General features: G+C 37.4%; 1 protein-coding gene across 3 annotated transcripts in view; it reads right to left on the bottom strand.

The window, feature by feature from the left end:
• LOC107554179 (MTSS1-like protein) overlaps positions 1-14,926 on the bottom strand; it is a 78,156-nt gene that overhangs the window by 45,456 nt on the left and 17,774 nt on the right. For all 3 annotated transcript variants that reach the window (XM_016236608.1, XM_016236609.1, XM_016236607.1), the window contains one exon: positions 6,026-6,087. In XM_016236608.1, coding sequence (XP_016092094.1) covers positions 6,026-6,087 — 62 coding nt within the window. The remainder of the gene's footprint in view (positions 1-6,025; positions 6,088-14,926) is intronic.

Genomic DNA, 14,926 nt, shown 5'->3' with positions numbered 1-14,926 from the left:
AGCGCGATCACTTGCATTTTTTTCAGTGGATACGCCACTTTTACGCACATTTTTGCTCATAAAGGTAAGAATAATACATCATTCATAACTGTAAAGGGTCTACTTTTATTTGTGTGCACTCACAATATTAACAAAACGTTGTGCTTTTATAAAATAAAGAAACTGATTGCAGCAATCATCCTTAATTGCAGAAATGTGGCAAAACATCTCTGGAGAGAAGATTATTAAATTCGAAAGTGCTTTCCATATTTGGATCAACATAGGCTACATTTGTGAACGCACATTTTCTGCTATGTCGCGCGTCAAGTCACGCTTCAGTGCGCGTCTTACAGACTGCAACTTATAATCGCAACTTCATTGTGCCGTTACTCCTTTTGAGCCGAATTTCACAAAATTGGTCAGCTCCTGACAGCATCAGGTGTTTTATTAATGGGGAGTATAATTATTTATTTATTTATTTCAATGGCATTTTTGATTTGAATGACAGGCTATTATAAATCTGGTTGGTTTGTATTGGTGACATAATATGTAAATGATATGCGTGCGGCCTGTGAGACTTGCACTTGGACCATAGTGCGGCCCAGTGGAAAAAAGGTTGAGAACCACTGGATTAGACAGTGAAAAACATCTATAGCCTTCTCCCGGGTCAGACCATGGAAAACGGTTAGAGTCGTTCAAAGAAAAGAGTTCTGCGCGTTCATCGGCTGGGACACGGGCACATACTGACAGGGTCAATGGTGCCATTGTAGGAATCTATTCAGAGCCTTCATTCTGAAGAGAGAGATCTCAGCTTATCAGAGAGCGCTCTGTGGTATCAGGTGATACAAACTACAAAGTACAGCCTTTCAGCAATTCTCCCACCTCCCCATAGCGGCCCCCCCAAGTCCTGCAAAAGCTTTTGTGTCCGATAGGTAGACTCGCAACAGTCATCTCTTTAAGAGCTGCTCTGGCTCTAGGAACAGAGGTTGGGTTAATGGTAGGGATACCCTGGAAAAACAAGTTACTAGTTACTTTCTGTTTGAAGAGTATTATTAAACCAATAGTTCTGAATTCTGGTTGGATAAACTATGTTCAACAATGTTTAAGTATGGATGTACCACGATGGTCAGTTGCTGGATGACTAACAAATTAGTCAACCATTGAGACACAGACTCAAAACCAGATTCAAACATGGTTCAACCAATCAGAACTGTAAACTTTGTACTCGTGCTGGTTTCATGTGTCTTTTGGGAAAAATTTTTTTTTTTATTTACTTTGATTAAATGTCATAACTGAAGTTTACAAAAAAACTCTGGATTTTTACAAATATTTAATTATATTTAAAAAGTTTTTCAAATATGAATTATATTGTAAAACCAATATTGCTCTTTAATTAAATAATAATAAATTCAATTATTACAAAAAGACCAAACATTCTTCAAATATTTTAATCCTTTAAATGAGACTAATAAATTATCTACAGACAGGTACATCCCTTTTTTTTTTTTTTACTTTAAGCCCCAAGAAATGATCAGAATGAATTTGAATCCAGAAACTGTAACCCAGTTCATCTTAGAATAGGTGTATCAAAGTCATTGTATGCATGAATTCCTTTTTAAATTAACAAAACATGATCACCATTGACATGCATATCTCAAAAATTAAAAAAATTAGTTTTTCATATTAAGTCAGTACAACTACACCTTAAGCGCAATTGGTAGTTTGTATTAACATTTACAGCAGCCATTCCCAAACCAGCTAGTCTAGTATCTATATTTGCATATACTGTGATGTTGATCAGCTAGACATGGTGATATACAGCAACGGGTAAACATTACCCAACACTGTGTTTACAAAAACACTAGCAATACCCAAAGTCATGAGGAACTTTCAAAAAGCAGACCATGATCAGCTCTTGGCAGTCCAGACGGCGGAGCTGGCAGCGGTAATTGTGTGTGAGTGGAGTGTGTTTGATGTTTATCTGTAGGAATGGAGTGGACCTTTGGGAAGGTCATTAGACTGTTTACTCCCCAGGGACAGAACAGAGAGGTCAGGCAGAGGCGACGCACTGTAAAAATGGAAACAGCAGCTAACCTAAATGATCTTCTCTTCCTATGATAAGCCTTTTTGTATCATATTGATTTACGGCCCCTTAAACACCTTTGCACTACCATTGGTCTGTGGCGATTACGTGTTCTGCGACTCTGCTTTCTTTGACATGGAAATGGATATTCGCTACAAGCATATCACCACAAAGGTATTTTGAACTTCTTTTTACCCCTAAGCAAAGAACGAGAAACAACTTTGCCTTGAGTACTTGGGGGCCTTTAGAGTACCAACTTGGTATAAATCTTAGTCAGCACAAACACCATATTTAATCTGGCACAGAAGAGCACAAGGGAAAGAAGTACAGTATGTTCAATGGGCTGTACTGTTGCATACCTTGGTGTTGATCAGTCAACAAAACATTGGACAAAAAAACATGGATTTTAAAAATTAGACATGACCTAGGGCCTTAAAGTCAGAATGAAATTAATGTTGACCCTATTTATTTACTTATTTAAATACGCATTCACTGTCCACATTATTCCATAGAAAACGGTCTTCATAATCTTTTCAGTCTCTCGAACAGCTTTCTTTTCAGATGATGTCACCAAGCCCTCTTCCTTTTTGACACCTACCTTTAAGCATTCTAATATGCAACACCCACTTTTCAATATCCAATCAATTCACGATGAATAAAATCAAGTCCTGTTCTATTTTTTTTTTATCTTCGCCCAGAAATTCATCACATAGTGGAAGTACAAAGGCTTGAAAATGCCACATTCTGTTGACTTCAAGGCTGCATTTACACTGCAAGTCTTAATGCAGAGATCCGATCTTTTGACCAAATCAGATTTTTTGGCCCGCCTGTTTACATTCACTTTAGACACGACTGGTATCCGATATCTGTGTTTAAAATATCGATACTACGATGTATCGTCACAGAGATTTGATGATACAAGTATCGATACAGATGGCCCTGTATCGATATTGTGGCACGTGTGCAGCAGTGGACCGCACTTAATTTTACAACTTTTAAAATAGAGTAGAAAAGTGCGAGGTTTCTAAAAAAGAATGAATAGAGCATCTGTTAATAATCTGGCCGCAGAGGAACACAACTGGGTTGCCTGATATAAAGAGACGTAATCCCCAAAACAGAGCTTCACACTTGCACAATACGGAAATATCTGCTAAGTGTGCTACTTATCTTTGTCAACCTGGCAACCATGTGCACACGCACTCTCTCTCTCCACTGTGGATAAACGCGCTTGCTTTCTGAAAACAGCGGTTAGCTTTAGTGATGGGAAGTTCGGATCATTTTAGTGACTCGGACCTTTGAGTCTCGTTCAGCAAAATTAACGAATCTTTTTTCAAGTCATTTCGTTCATTTTAGCAAAATATAATTAAAATGTTACGTGTTACTTCCCTAATATGTCTATTACTTACGCAAACGTTGATCACACTACAAACAATACAAAACTGCTATAAGAAACAGAAAAGATTAATTCATTGTTTACCTGGGTCTTCAGTCTATGATTAGCTCACCTCACCTCTTATCTGACAAGTCTTCGGGTTTGGGTTTATGGGGCTGTCACGTGATGAACGAACGACTCAAACCCGAACACTCGAGAGATGAACTAATCAATTCTCTTTCCGGCTCAGACTGCATTGGTTAAAGCTTATGGGGCGGTCACGTGATGAACGAATGACTCGGAAAAACCCGAAGACTCGAAACTGAGTGTACTACTTGACTAATTCCAGTACAGAACCTATAGGATGTTGCGCATGCGCGACTGAACGAATCACTCCCCGAGACGACTCGTTCTTCCCGAGTCACATTAAAGATTCATTCAAAATTAACAAATCATTCAAGAACGACCCAACACTAGGTTAGCTTGCAGTTTAGCGATCTCCACTTCAATATTTTATTCTCAGAAAATTGTAATTCATCGAGTGTTCATTTATGAGAGAGAGAGAGAGAGAAAGAGAGAGGCTGTGTATGTATGAATTACCACCGTTTTGCCACGTTTCTCTATTAACAGTAAAGCTGTGGCTTTAATTCCTTTAGAAACAATGATGCTACCAGCTCCTCGTTGAGAAAATTAAGCTATTTAGTTGATAAAACTGTGGGGCAGCGCTAAAAAGTTTGTTCCTGAATGTCTGAGTTGGGCCGCGACGTGACCTGTGTGTGTGACTGCACTTAACATCAAACTGCTTCTGTTTCACACAAATGCTGGCATAGACGTGCATGTTCAGCTAGAGTCGCTTTGAACTCATGCACCTTCGGAAGCGGAGCTGCGTGGAAAGTTACAAAAAATGTTGTGCACACCGCCACGCGAAACGATGTCGCTCGCACTCAAAGCGAACTTGCGGATGCGTCGAGTATAAATCAGCCTTAAATCAGCCTTGAGCGTGTGTGCGTTAGATACAGTGAAGACACGTTAGTTTAGAACTCCTCTTTTTTTTTTTATTGTAGAGAGTGTTAATTTGTGCAATGATAACCTACCAGCAATGTAAATTATTTTTTAAATATATTAGAATGAGTACATTATTATTTATGGGCTTAAAAACAAGATGCAAACAATCAGAATATTGTACCTGGTGGGGAGTGCCCAATGTAAACATGAAACATATGCCATTACCTATATTGTACTGTGGTACAGTTATGGAGGCCCTTCATAATGCAGAGGTCAACTGCCTGCTCTGCCAATAGTTAGAAATGGCACTATAGTAAGCAGTGTTTAATAAACAGCTGTTTTTCTAAATTCTTCTGAGGTGAAATTCAGTGCAGTCATGTATCGTGATACGTATTATATCGTGACTTTGCTGGTGATACACAGCCCTAGTATCCGATATCTGTGTTTAAATTAATTCCCGCCCAAAAGGATTGACTGCAGTTGGTAGACCCTTGGGTTTTGAATGGCTGTGCGATTAAAATTTATATAAATCACGTCGAGTGCCCATTATTATTTACCAGCATGGCCAATGGCTGTCATGGATGTTTTGCAGCACAAAATCTGACTGAATGGATAAATAAAAGAAAATAACAGTAATTTTTATCTATAGCACGTTAGAGGTAGAATTCTTTAGTAGCGCCAAGATGATATTTATTGTAATGAATAAAAATGAATTAATGAGAGAGAGAGAGAGAGAGAGAGAGAGAGAGAGAGACAGACAGAGACAGAGAGAGCGAGAAAGAAAGATAGAGAGAACGCGTGAGCGAGTGTGAAGCTTGCTGGTTTAATTACAAAAACTGTTATCACCTCATTGCTGAGAAATATAATGTAGCTTTTAGCGGTTGTATTTCTAAAATTCACGGGGCAGGGATTGAAAACCAGCTCCTAAATGTACAATTTCTTACCTATATAAAGTTTCCATATCAATAAAATGTGAGCGCATACAGCACACTGGCATTAAAACACAATCTTTATGGGCAAACGTGTCGCCCTCACATTGGGAGTTCTGCAAGGAATCGAATGTGTGTGTTTAGACGTAGGTCAGATGTCCAGATATCGGATATGTATCTGATTTAAAACCATGTTTGGAATTAGCTCAGATCGGATACGAAAAAAATCAGATCTTGTGCGGATTTGTGTGTTTACACTAGTGCAACAAATTTGTGTCAGATGTGAGCAAAAAAAAATCAGATTTTTTTTGTGCCAGTGTAAATGCAGCCTAAGACCCATTGAATGAACTATACCACCTTATTTTCATTTGTGTCAAACTAAATGTGACGCCTTTCCTAACGCATTTAAATTTCTCTACTTCTAAATTATTTCTTTATTATGAAGTGCCTTTCTTTCTTCATCACCGTCTCTTCACTGCCTTTTTGCATCCTATAAAAGACATACTTCTCAAATGTTTCTTTATTAGCTCTCCTCTTACACTGGATGACAAATCCTTCCAGAATTATGTAATAACCAAGCACTTCCTGCTTTCGAAACAAGATGATCATAATTACTCCCTATTCAGGAAGAGTGTAACGCAGGAGGCCTGTTCTTACCTTAACTGAGATTGTAGCTTAGCCCCTTTGGTGACAAAGTCCTCCCAGGCAGGATAACTCGCCTACAGAACAAACAATGAGAGAGAAGAAGAGAGGGTTAGTCAGGGCAAACCAGAGTAAATCATTACACTTTACTCACAGCTCATCTGGCGTTCATCATCAATATTTATCTGCCGAAAATACAATTTGTAATTATCGACAACATTCTATAATTCTATAAAGTATTCAAGACGTGGATATGCACTGAAGCTTCATATTTAGAGTTATGGGTTTACTGAAATCCTTTAAAAAATCCCTAGTGCATGAGGATGAATATAGTAAGACAACGCTGAAATCACATGATAGGATGTTGCTGTTGTACACTGTGTTTACACCAAAAACAGCCAAGGTAATGTAAGTCTTTACAAGGTGACTGGTAAACTTGGACAAACAAGAAGCAACAATGATGAATAATACAGCAATTATAACAGGCTGTCACATCCAACAACTTTGCTCACTATCTTGTTGTGTGACAAATGCAACTTAAAGAGTTTCATTACTAGATTAATTATATCACTAAAAATTAAAAGAGGTACAGAATGTATTGTTCATCTGAATGTCATGTAAACCAGGAACAACATTTCCAAATGTTTAATCACAAAGTCACTCAACAAGTTGCCATTTCACTGCATCACAGACTAGCATGAATCAGAATGTCTTTTGATTTCATCTTGTTTTCTGAGTAGTCTCCATCTCATTAGTGAGTATGACTAAGATTGTTTTTTTGCACCAATGTTTATTAAATCTAATCCCAATCAAGCTAATTCTATTTGCAATAGGTATCAGTAACAGCTGATCCCGCTTACAGAAAATCCCATAAAATGCTGACTGGTCTATTTTTACAGACAGGATCCATATAAATACTTTAGCACTGTAGCAAAAAATAAAATAAAAATAAAAAAAACCTTACAAATGGACCCGGTGAAATGTTATCTACCACATGTTTCAATTTACTTGAAATTAATCCAATAATGAGGCAACTGTCTAAAACAGGGTTCAAAAATGTGGGGAAAAAATCCTCATTACAGCTGATATTGCTACATGTCAGCCCAAGATTCACTGGTCTGATTAAATTATACATTTCAGTTATATAAATACAGTAACAAAATTATAAAATACAGTTATGTTATACTTGCCCCTTCAAATACCTTTAATATTGTTAGCTACTTTCTTGCAATGAAACAAACTACTTAAAATAAATAAACTAATAAAATAAATTATTATAAACTCCAACAACACATTTTAACGCAGTGACAAACACACCGGATCATTATTTTTGGGTTGGACTTAGTTCTTTAGGGTCAATACATTTCTGAAATAGGAACTAAAGTCTGATTTGAATAAAATCTGCATAATTGTGTGCATTTCTTCTCAATACAGATGAAAAATATATCAAGTCTTCCAGCTAATTACTAAAAATACACATACCTGGAAATGCTTTGCAAGGAGGTCATATGTAATTGCTCTGACATGGTTTACAGTCTACTGTCTTGTGGGTATCAACCAGATCGCTCAGTAATTAAAGCACTTCCAGAATTGAATTTAAATGGGAGGTGATCATACAAGACAAAAAACTAGTAGTAGGGCTGGGCGATATAGCTAAAAAATGTATCACGATATATTGTTTCATATCATTCAGTATCGATAATTATTGACTTTTTTTATAACCTTTCTTAAAGAGGAGTAGAAAAAAGTTTAAATTGAACCACTATATTTTTAATTTAACCAATTTAAGACAATCGGCAACTTATTTTAGTTTTAACAGTCAAACACAAAATAAAACTGAAACAAATGGCTCCTTTCTTATATTTTATATGCAGATTAAATAAGTGTTAAAGGGGTCATATGATGCTGCTAAAAAGAACAGTATTTGGTGTAATGAAATGTGTTTAGGCGGTTTAAGGTAAAAAAAAAAAAAAACACATTATTTTCCACATACTGTACATTATTGTTTCTCCTCTATGCCCCGCCTTTCTGAAACGCGTAAAATTTTTATAAAGCTCATCAGTCTGAAAAGCGAGGTGTGCTCTGATTGGCCAGCTATCCAGTGCGTTGTGATTGGCCGAATACCTCAAGCGTGTGACGGAAATGTTACGCCCCTTACCATACTGTGATGCCCTGTCCGGACGGAGCGACAAGACAAAAACATTAAAACCCATTATAAACGAGGCATTTGTTGCATCCAGTGGGGACATAATTCCGGATTATAATGACTTATACTGTCTTTTTACGCGTTGCACTGCATCGCTCCGCATAAAGTCAAGTCAAGTCAAGTTTATTTGTACAGTGCTTTTCACGATACAAATCATTGCAAAGCAACTTTACAGCAAATTAAGTTTCTACAATATTTAGTGGTAGCTTATCAGTAAACATAAAACCATGTCTGCATTTGTGGTTGGAGAAATGACAAACAACAAGTGCTACTCTACACTGCTCAAAAAAAATTTGTGTTTGAATCATCAGTGGCAAATTCTTTAAATATAAAAAAAAAAAAACTTACTTGCAGTCTGTGAGTCAGAACAGCCGGCATTGTAATCTACTCTACCAGGATCAGGAAACAGTTCTCCATAAAATGTGCTGCACACATCTGAATATTTGGGTTGAACTGTTCTGGAACAGTGTTGTAAATACAACTTAACCACTGATTTCTAGTCATGTCCTCTTTTTGGAAGACCAAACAAAGTAGTTCCCTCTCGAGCTTTCACGAGACATCACGGAGATATTTCTCCGTTATGGGAACTCCTTCCCTTCCAACCTTTCCTGAAGTCCTATTGGCTCCCGCCAGTCAAATGACTGGCCAAAAGTCCTCTTTTGGAAGGCCAACCAAAGTATTTTCGCTTTACAGATCTTCTTTAAGCACCAAGAGCTTGTAACACTCCAAAGAGAAAGGAAAAATTTAAATCGCATCATATGACCCCTTTAAGGAAACATTTGGCCTGTCTCCTGAGGCCACAGGAGGGCGCAATGAGTAAAATAATGCACCTCATTAAATTGTTTATTCAATGCAATGAAATAACGGCTGTCTATAAAAAAAAGTGCATAAAGTCTAAACAAATATTTATGAAATCAAATATAATTTTGTAAATTGCATAAACAATTATGAACAAAACAGCATCATGTATTTATGCATAGCTTAATACAAATAGCCAAAGCGTTGATCACACGATTACATTTAAAAACATATGAGACGCAGTGGAATGGAATAAAACCCCCACAAATTCTCAAGACTTCTTTTCTAAATCTTGAACCTCTTTTAACTTTACATTGACGCGACTGCAACAGTCATAGTTGTGCGTCTTAAGAATGCGCCGAATATGCGTTCTGTGTGAATGGCTTGGTTTCGGTTTTAAACTAACCAATATCTTCTCCGCATTGAGCTTATTTATTTCTCTAATATTTTGAACGAAAAATGCAGCAGGTTGCGTCTTGTGGGTTCAACTGGATAGACTAACAAGCCTACATCATTAGCTACATCACAGCCTACATCATTACCGCATTGTGCGCTGCTGATAAGGCTCTCTGACACACACCTAAAATTCAAATACACCGTTTTTGCACTCAAATGCTAATTTTTATTTTAAATTCGACTAATATTCCTTTTTTTTTTTTTTATTCACAGTCTCCTCATCGCAGGCAGGCATGGCACTCATTTCAGCATGTGTTTGTGTGTCTTGTTGGCTGTCTGCTTGTCAATCATAACATGTGCCTTTAAATGAAATAAGCGTGAAACTATACTGCGATATATCGAACATTTTTTCTATCATTATCGATGATGGTGTACCTTCGATAAATACCGATACTGTTTTACCGCCCAGGCCTAACTAGTAGTTAACATACGTTAGCGTAAAACAGAGAATAATACATTTATTAAACATGTAAGGACACATTAAATAGATCAAACGTGACAATAAAAACATTTATAACATTATAAAAGATGTTTTTAAAAATGATGTTTTATTTTTCAAAGAATCCTGAAAAAAGTATCCACAAAAATATTAAGCAGCACAACTGTTTTCAACATTGATAATAAGCAGCAATATTTCTTGAGCATCAAATCAGCATTAGAATGACTCCTGAAGGATCATGTGACACTGAAGCCTGAAGTAATGATGCTGAAAATTCAGCTTTGTCAAATTGTAATATAATTAATTTAATATTTTAATGTCTTTATTTACCAGGACAGACTGCAAAATCCATGTTTTTTTTTAGAGATATAAAAGTTACTTCCAACATATTTAAAATAAGCACTTTTTTAACCACTAATTAGTAAGTATACTAATCTTGGGTACATAGGTGATATACTTTCATATTGTTGGCAATACTAAAATGTATAATAAGTAAACAAATTAAGGCATTTAACATTTTAGCTAATGCTAACACACTGCAAACAGTATGCTAATGCAAACACGCAATACAAACAATTTTATAATAATTTAGGTCTTGGTCAATGTATTACACACTCAAAACATGATCACCAGCAAAGTACTTTTAATTTATAGTATAAGTATGCGAATTGGGGCGCAGCCTAAACTTTACTAGCTCCTTTCGGTGGCATTAATTACAGCACGTGAGGTTATCACTAAGTATACATCTCATAGGAAACTAGTGACCATGATTTGTACACGCACCTCCAGGGCTTTGCTGGGTCTGTCAGAAACTTAAAAGGACGATCCACCCACAAGAACACTCCTACCAAATCTGTCCCTGTGAACCATTTCCTTTTCAAACTGTCAGTTCTTTCTCCCTCATCTCTCAGAAGAGGACCACTCCTGTGAAGTAAACACCCCCAGAGCTTTGCTTTCAACTGCATGAAAGAAATATATGATCAGTTCCTGTCTTCGATCCTTCTCATCTTCGCCTGTTGCTGTGGTAAAGAGGTGGCGACACAGAGCGGAGGACGAGGAGAGGACAAAAAACCTGTTGGTCCACTGTATCAAGTGACAAAACAGACACATGCATATTACACCAGGCAGAGGTGGAAATGAGGATCAACCACTGAATTTCAAATATAAAAATGGCATCTCTCACAGATGGTTTCTTTGATTAATAATAAATGTTTTTAAAAACATCTCCCCCTCTCTAACAAGGACTCAAGGGAGGCAGTAAAGCATAGTACTGTAAACCAACAGCACCCTAATGATCCACATACTGAGCTATTAAAAGACAATCCCACAAAAACACATCAGCTAATAACTGCATTTGCAAAACCTGACTATGCTTTTCATCTATATCATCATATGGACCATTAGTAACAGTGAAGAGATAGAAGAAATTTACAGTTAATTATTGTAAATTTATATAAATATTATAATATCAATTAAATAAATAAATAAATAAATATTAGTATTAGTTAGTGCTGTGTTCGATCCGACGATGTATCGTCACAGAGATTTGACGATACGAGTATCGATACAGCTGGCCCTGTATCGATACTGTGGCACGAGTGCAGCAGTGGACCGCACTTAATTTGAATACAAGAACAATGTTTAAAATTGAGTAGAAAAGTGGGAGGATGAATATGAATACAGCATAATATATAGGCTACAACAAGGTTTAATCTGGCCGCAGAGGAACACAACTGGGTTGTGGCCTGATATAAAGAGACATAATCCCCGAAACAGAGCTTCACACTTGCACAATACGGAAATATCTGCCAAGTGTGCTACTTATCTTTGTCAACCTGGCAACCGTGTGCATGCACTCTCTCTCTCGTCTCTCCACTGTGGATAAACATGCTTGCTTTCTGAAAACACCGGTTAGCTTGCAGTTTAGCGATCTCCACTTTAATATTCTATTCTCAGAAAAGTGTAATTCATCAACTGTTCATTTATGACACACACAGAGAGAGAGAGAGAGAGAGAGAGAGAGAGAGAGGGGGAGGGGGGGGGCTGTGCATGCATGAATTACCACCATTTTGCCGCGTTTCTCTATTAACAGTGAAGCTGTGGCTTTAATTCCTTTAGAAACAATGATGTTACCAGCTCCTTGTTGAGAAAGATAATGTAGCTAATGAGCGATTAAGCTATTTAGTAGATAAAATTGCAGGGCAGCGCTAAAAAATGTGTTCCTGAATGTCTGAGTGAGGACGCAACGTGATCTGTGTGAGTGACTTGCGTGTGTGTGCGTTAGATACAGTGAAGACAGCGTATTCGTTTAAAACTCTTCTAATTTTTGTTTTTAAATCGTAGACTGTGTTAATTTGTGCAATGATAACCTACCAGCAATGTAAATGATTTTTTAATATATTAGAATGAGTACATTACAATATAAATGTATTAGGACGAGTACATTATTATATATGGGCTTAAAAACAAGATGCAAACAAATCAAAATACCTGGTGGCGAGTGCCCAATGTAAACATGAAACATTTGCCATTACCTATATTGTACTGTGGTACAGTTATGGAGGCCCTTCATAATGCAGAGGTCAACTGCCTGCTCTGCCAATAGTTAGAAATGGCCCTATAGTATGAAGTGTTTAATAAACAGCTGTTTTACTAAATTCTGCTGAGGTGAAATTCAGCGCAGTCCCGTATCGTGATATGTATCGTATCGTGGCATATGTATCATGATACATATCGTATCGTGACTTTGCTGGTGATACACAGCCCTAGTATTAGTAATAAATTTATATTAGCATTATCATAAATAAATATTAAAATAAGTGTAAATTTCAGCAATTATATATTATTACAGAAATTATATAAAGAGTATATTCAGTCATGCCAGTCTCATCATTATTTTACTACATAATTTGCATGCGTGTGTGAAATGTAGTGCTGAAGTGAAATAGCGGGGCAAATTTGATAAGCCGAATTATAATAGGCCGCCTAATAATAATAATAATAATTTAATACATTAATAGGAGAATGAGCCTAATATCGTCTTGACCATCAACAAAGACATCTGCTATCATCGATATCGCTGACTATCGTCGATACACGATACTATCGTCCCAACCCTAATATTAATATATATATATATATGGGATTAGGGCTGAATGATTAATTGCATTTGTGATAATATCGCAATATGAAAAAACAAGATTTTTCAACACTCGGTCACATGGCACATGAGAGTAAAGAGGTGTGTTCCACTTGAAGATCGATCGGTGAATGACATCAAAGTACGGCGTGAGAAAGCATAAGGAGACGTCCGCGTCATAGCTCTTGCAGTACTTTGATGACACACACCCATCGGTCTAAGCAGTGCTGCTTCAAGTCGAGCACGGGCCATCAGCAGAAAAAGAAAGGAAATAAAACAGTAAACAGCCAAAGGATGTAATTAGAATGGGAGATGGATCGGTTTGTGAAAGCGAAGAGAAAAGCCATAGATGAAGTCGCACAGACCCAGACAGGTGCTGGTCATTTAAAAGCTAAATGCAGAAAATATGACTAGACATATCTTCCTCTCGGCTTCACTCACCGTGTCTATACCGGACGCTACAGTCGTCGGGTCACACCGCAACAGCTCTATACTGGACGCGACAAAGCAACCGTTGCAAATCATTTTAACTTTGTGTCAGTACGTCATAAATAGAACAAAGCATCAGTTTAATGTTGGGTTTTGTCGTGTCGCATCCAGTGTACACAGCGTCACTGATTATAATGGTTCTACTATATTTTGCCGCTCGCGGCCGGTGTAGACACAGTGTTTAATGTCATTGGTGAGGAGGAAAGCCTGTGTGAATCCTATGCCTTAGCATGGAGGACGGAACAAAACCTCATCTGAGCCGTATCGCTGATCGTGGGCTGCTTTTAAATGAATGATTATTTATAAAACAAAATATCTTCTTTGGCCATATTAGCCTAAGTTACTCAATAGCATTAACACAGGCTTTACTCCTTTCAAACTTTATCTGGAATGTCACCGTTTCTGCCACTTCCCGATCAGGCGAACGAACACACACACAAGCGAAATCGTCTGCCTCATGAAAAAAAAAAAAATGTAGTTAATATTTGCATCATTTATGATTTATTTTATCCACCCACAACCCACCCGCAAATAATCAAAATGCATTTTAAAGCAGGAGAAATGTAACAGCTGTTTCCCCAGTAACAGCTGTACACAAAGTAGTGCTGAGCTCACAAACTCTGCTTTATCAGGCATATAACATGAAAGATGAAATGTAAATGACATTGAAAATTTTCTAAAGATAGTCTTCCTTCAGAAATACAGTGATGTAAAAACACCCGCGCCTCGTTTTGATTTTTAAATGTGCAGTACGTGCTCATGTTTATTCAACGAAGCCTTTTGGAAAATCGTTCAGTTTTGACATTGTGGCGAGCACCACAAATAAATAAATGTATGGGAAACACATCCCACAGCACAACCACCTGAGCCCAACTTCAGTCTACTCATCACCTTAACTTTAACTGCATTTGTAGCCAGTGCCATAGCCAGACTGATAAACAAACACAGATCGGAAGTTAACTTCGGGCTGGGCCAGGCGCGTGCACCCGATGAAACAGTCTATATAAAGCTTGAAGCATCAGAATCGGCATCGGCATCTGCCGATCACCATTAGGAATGCGCCGATACGATATTCATAACGGTATCGGCTCCGATAGTGCCATTTTTCTTAGATCGGGTATCGGTCAGAAAGGGCTGATCCAAATCCGAGAATTTTTTTTTTTTTCCCCCAATTGTGCAAATTATTCTGTGTTACTTCTGAAGCCATACGATAGCTTAATGTGAGCTACATATGAATATTTAAGTCCTTACATTAAAGTTCACACAAGCTCTTTTCTCCGCTGTGGCTGTCATTCGTTCAGCCTTTAAACCCTGGTCGCGTTCGGTTACAGCAGTCAGCTCGGTAAAGCTCTCTCCAAGATCATTCTGTGTTCCCATTATACTTGATTT

This window comes from Sinocyclocheilus grahami, unplaced genomic scaffold (genome assembly GCF_001515645.1).
Source record: "Sinocyclocheilus grahami isolate Dianchi unplaced genomic scaffold, SAMN03320097.WGS_v1.1 scaffold493.1, whole genome shotgun sequence".
Lineage (NCBI taxonomy): Eukaryota > Metazoa > Chordata > Actinopteri > Cypriniformes > Cyprinidae > Sinocyclocheilus > Sinocyclocheilus grahami.
Note: the sequence above shows the minus strand (reverse complement) of the source record. Positions and strands in the feature narration are given on the sequence as shown.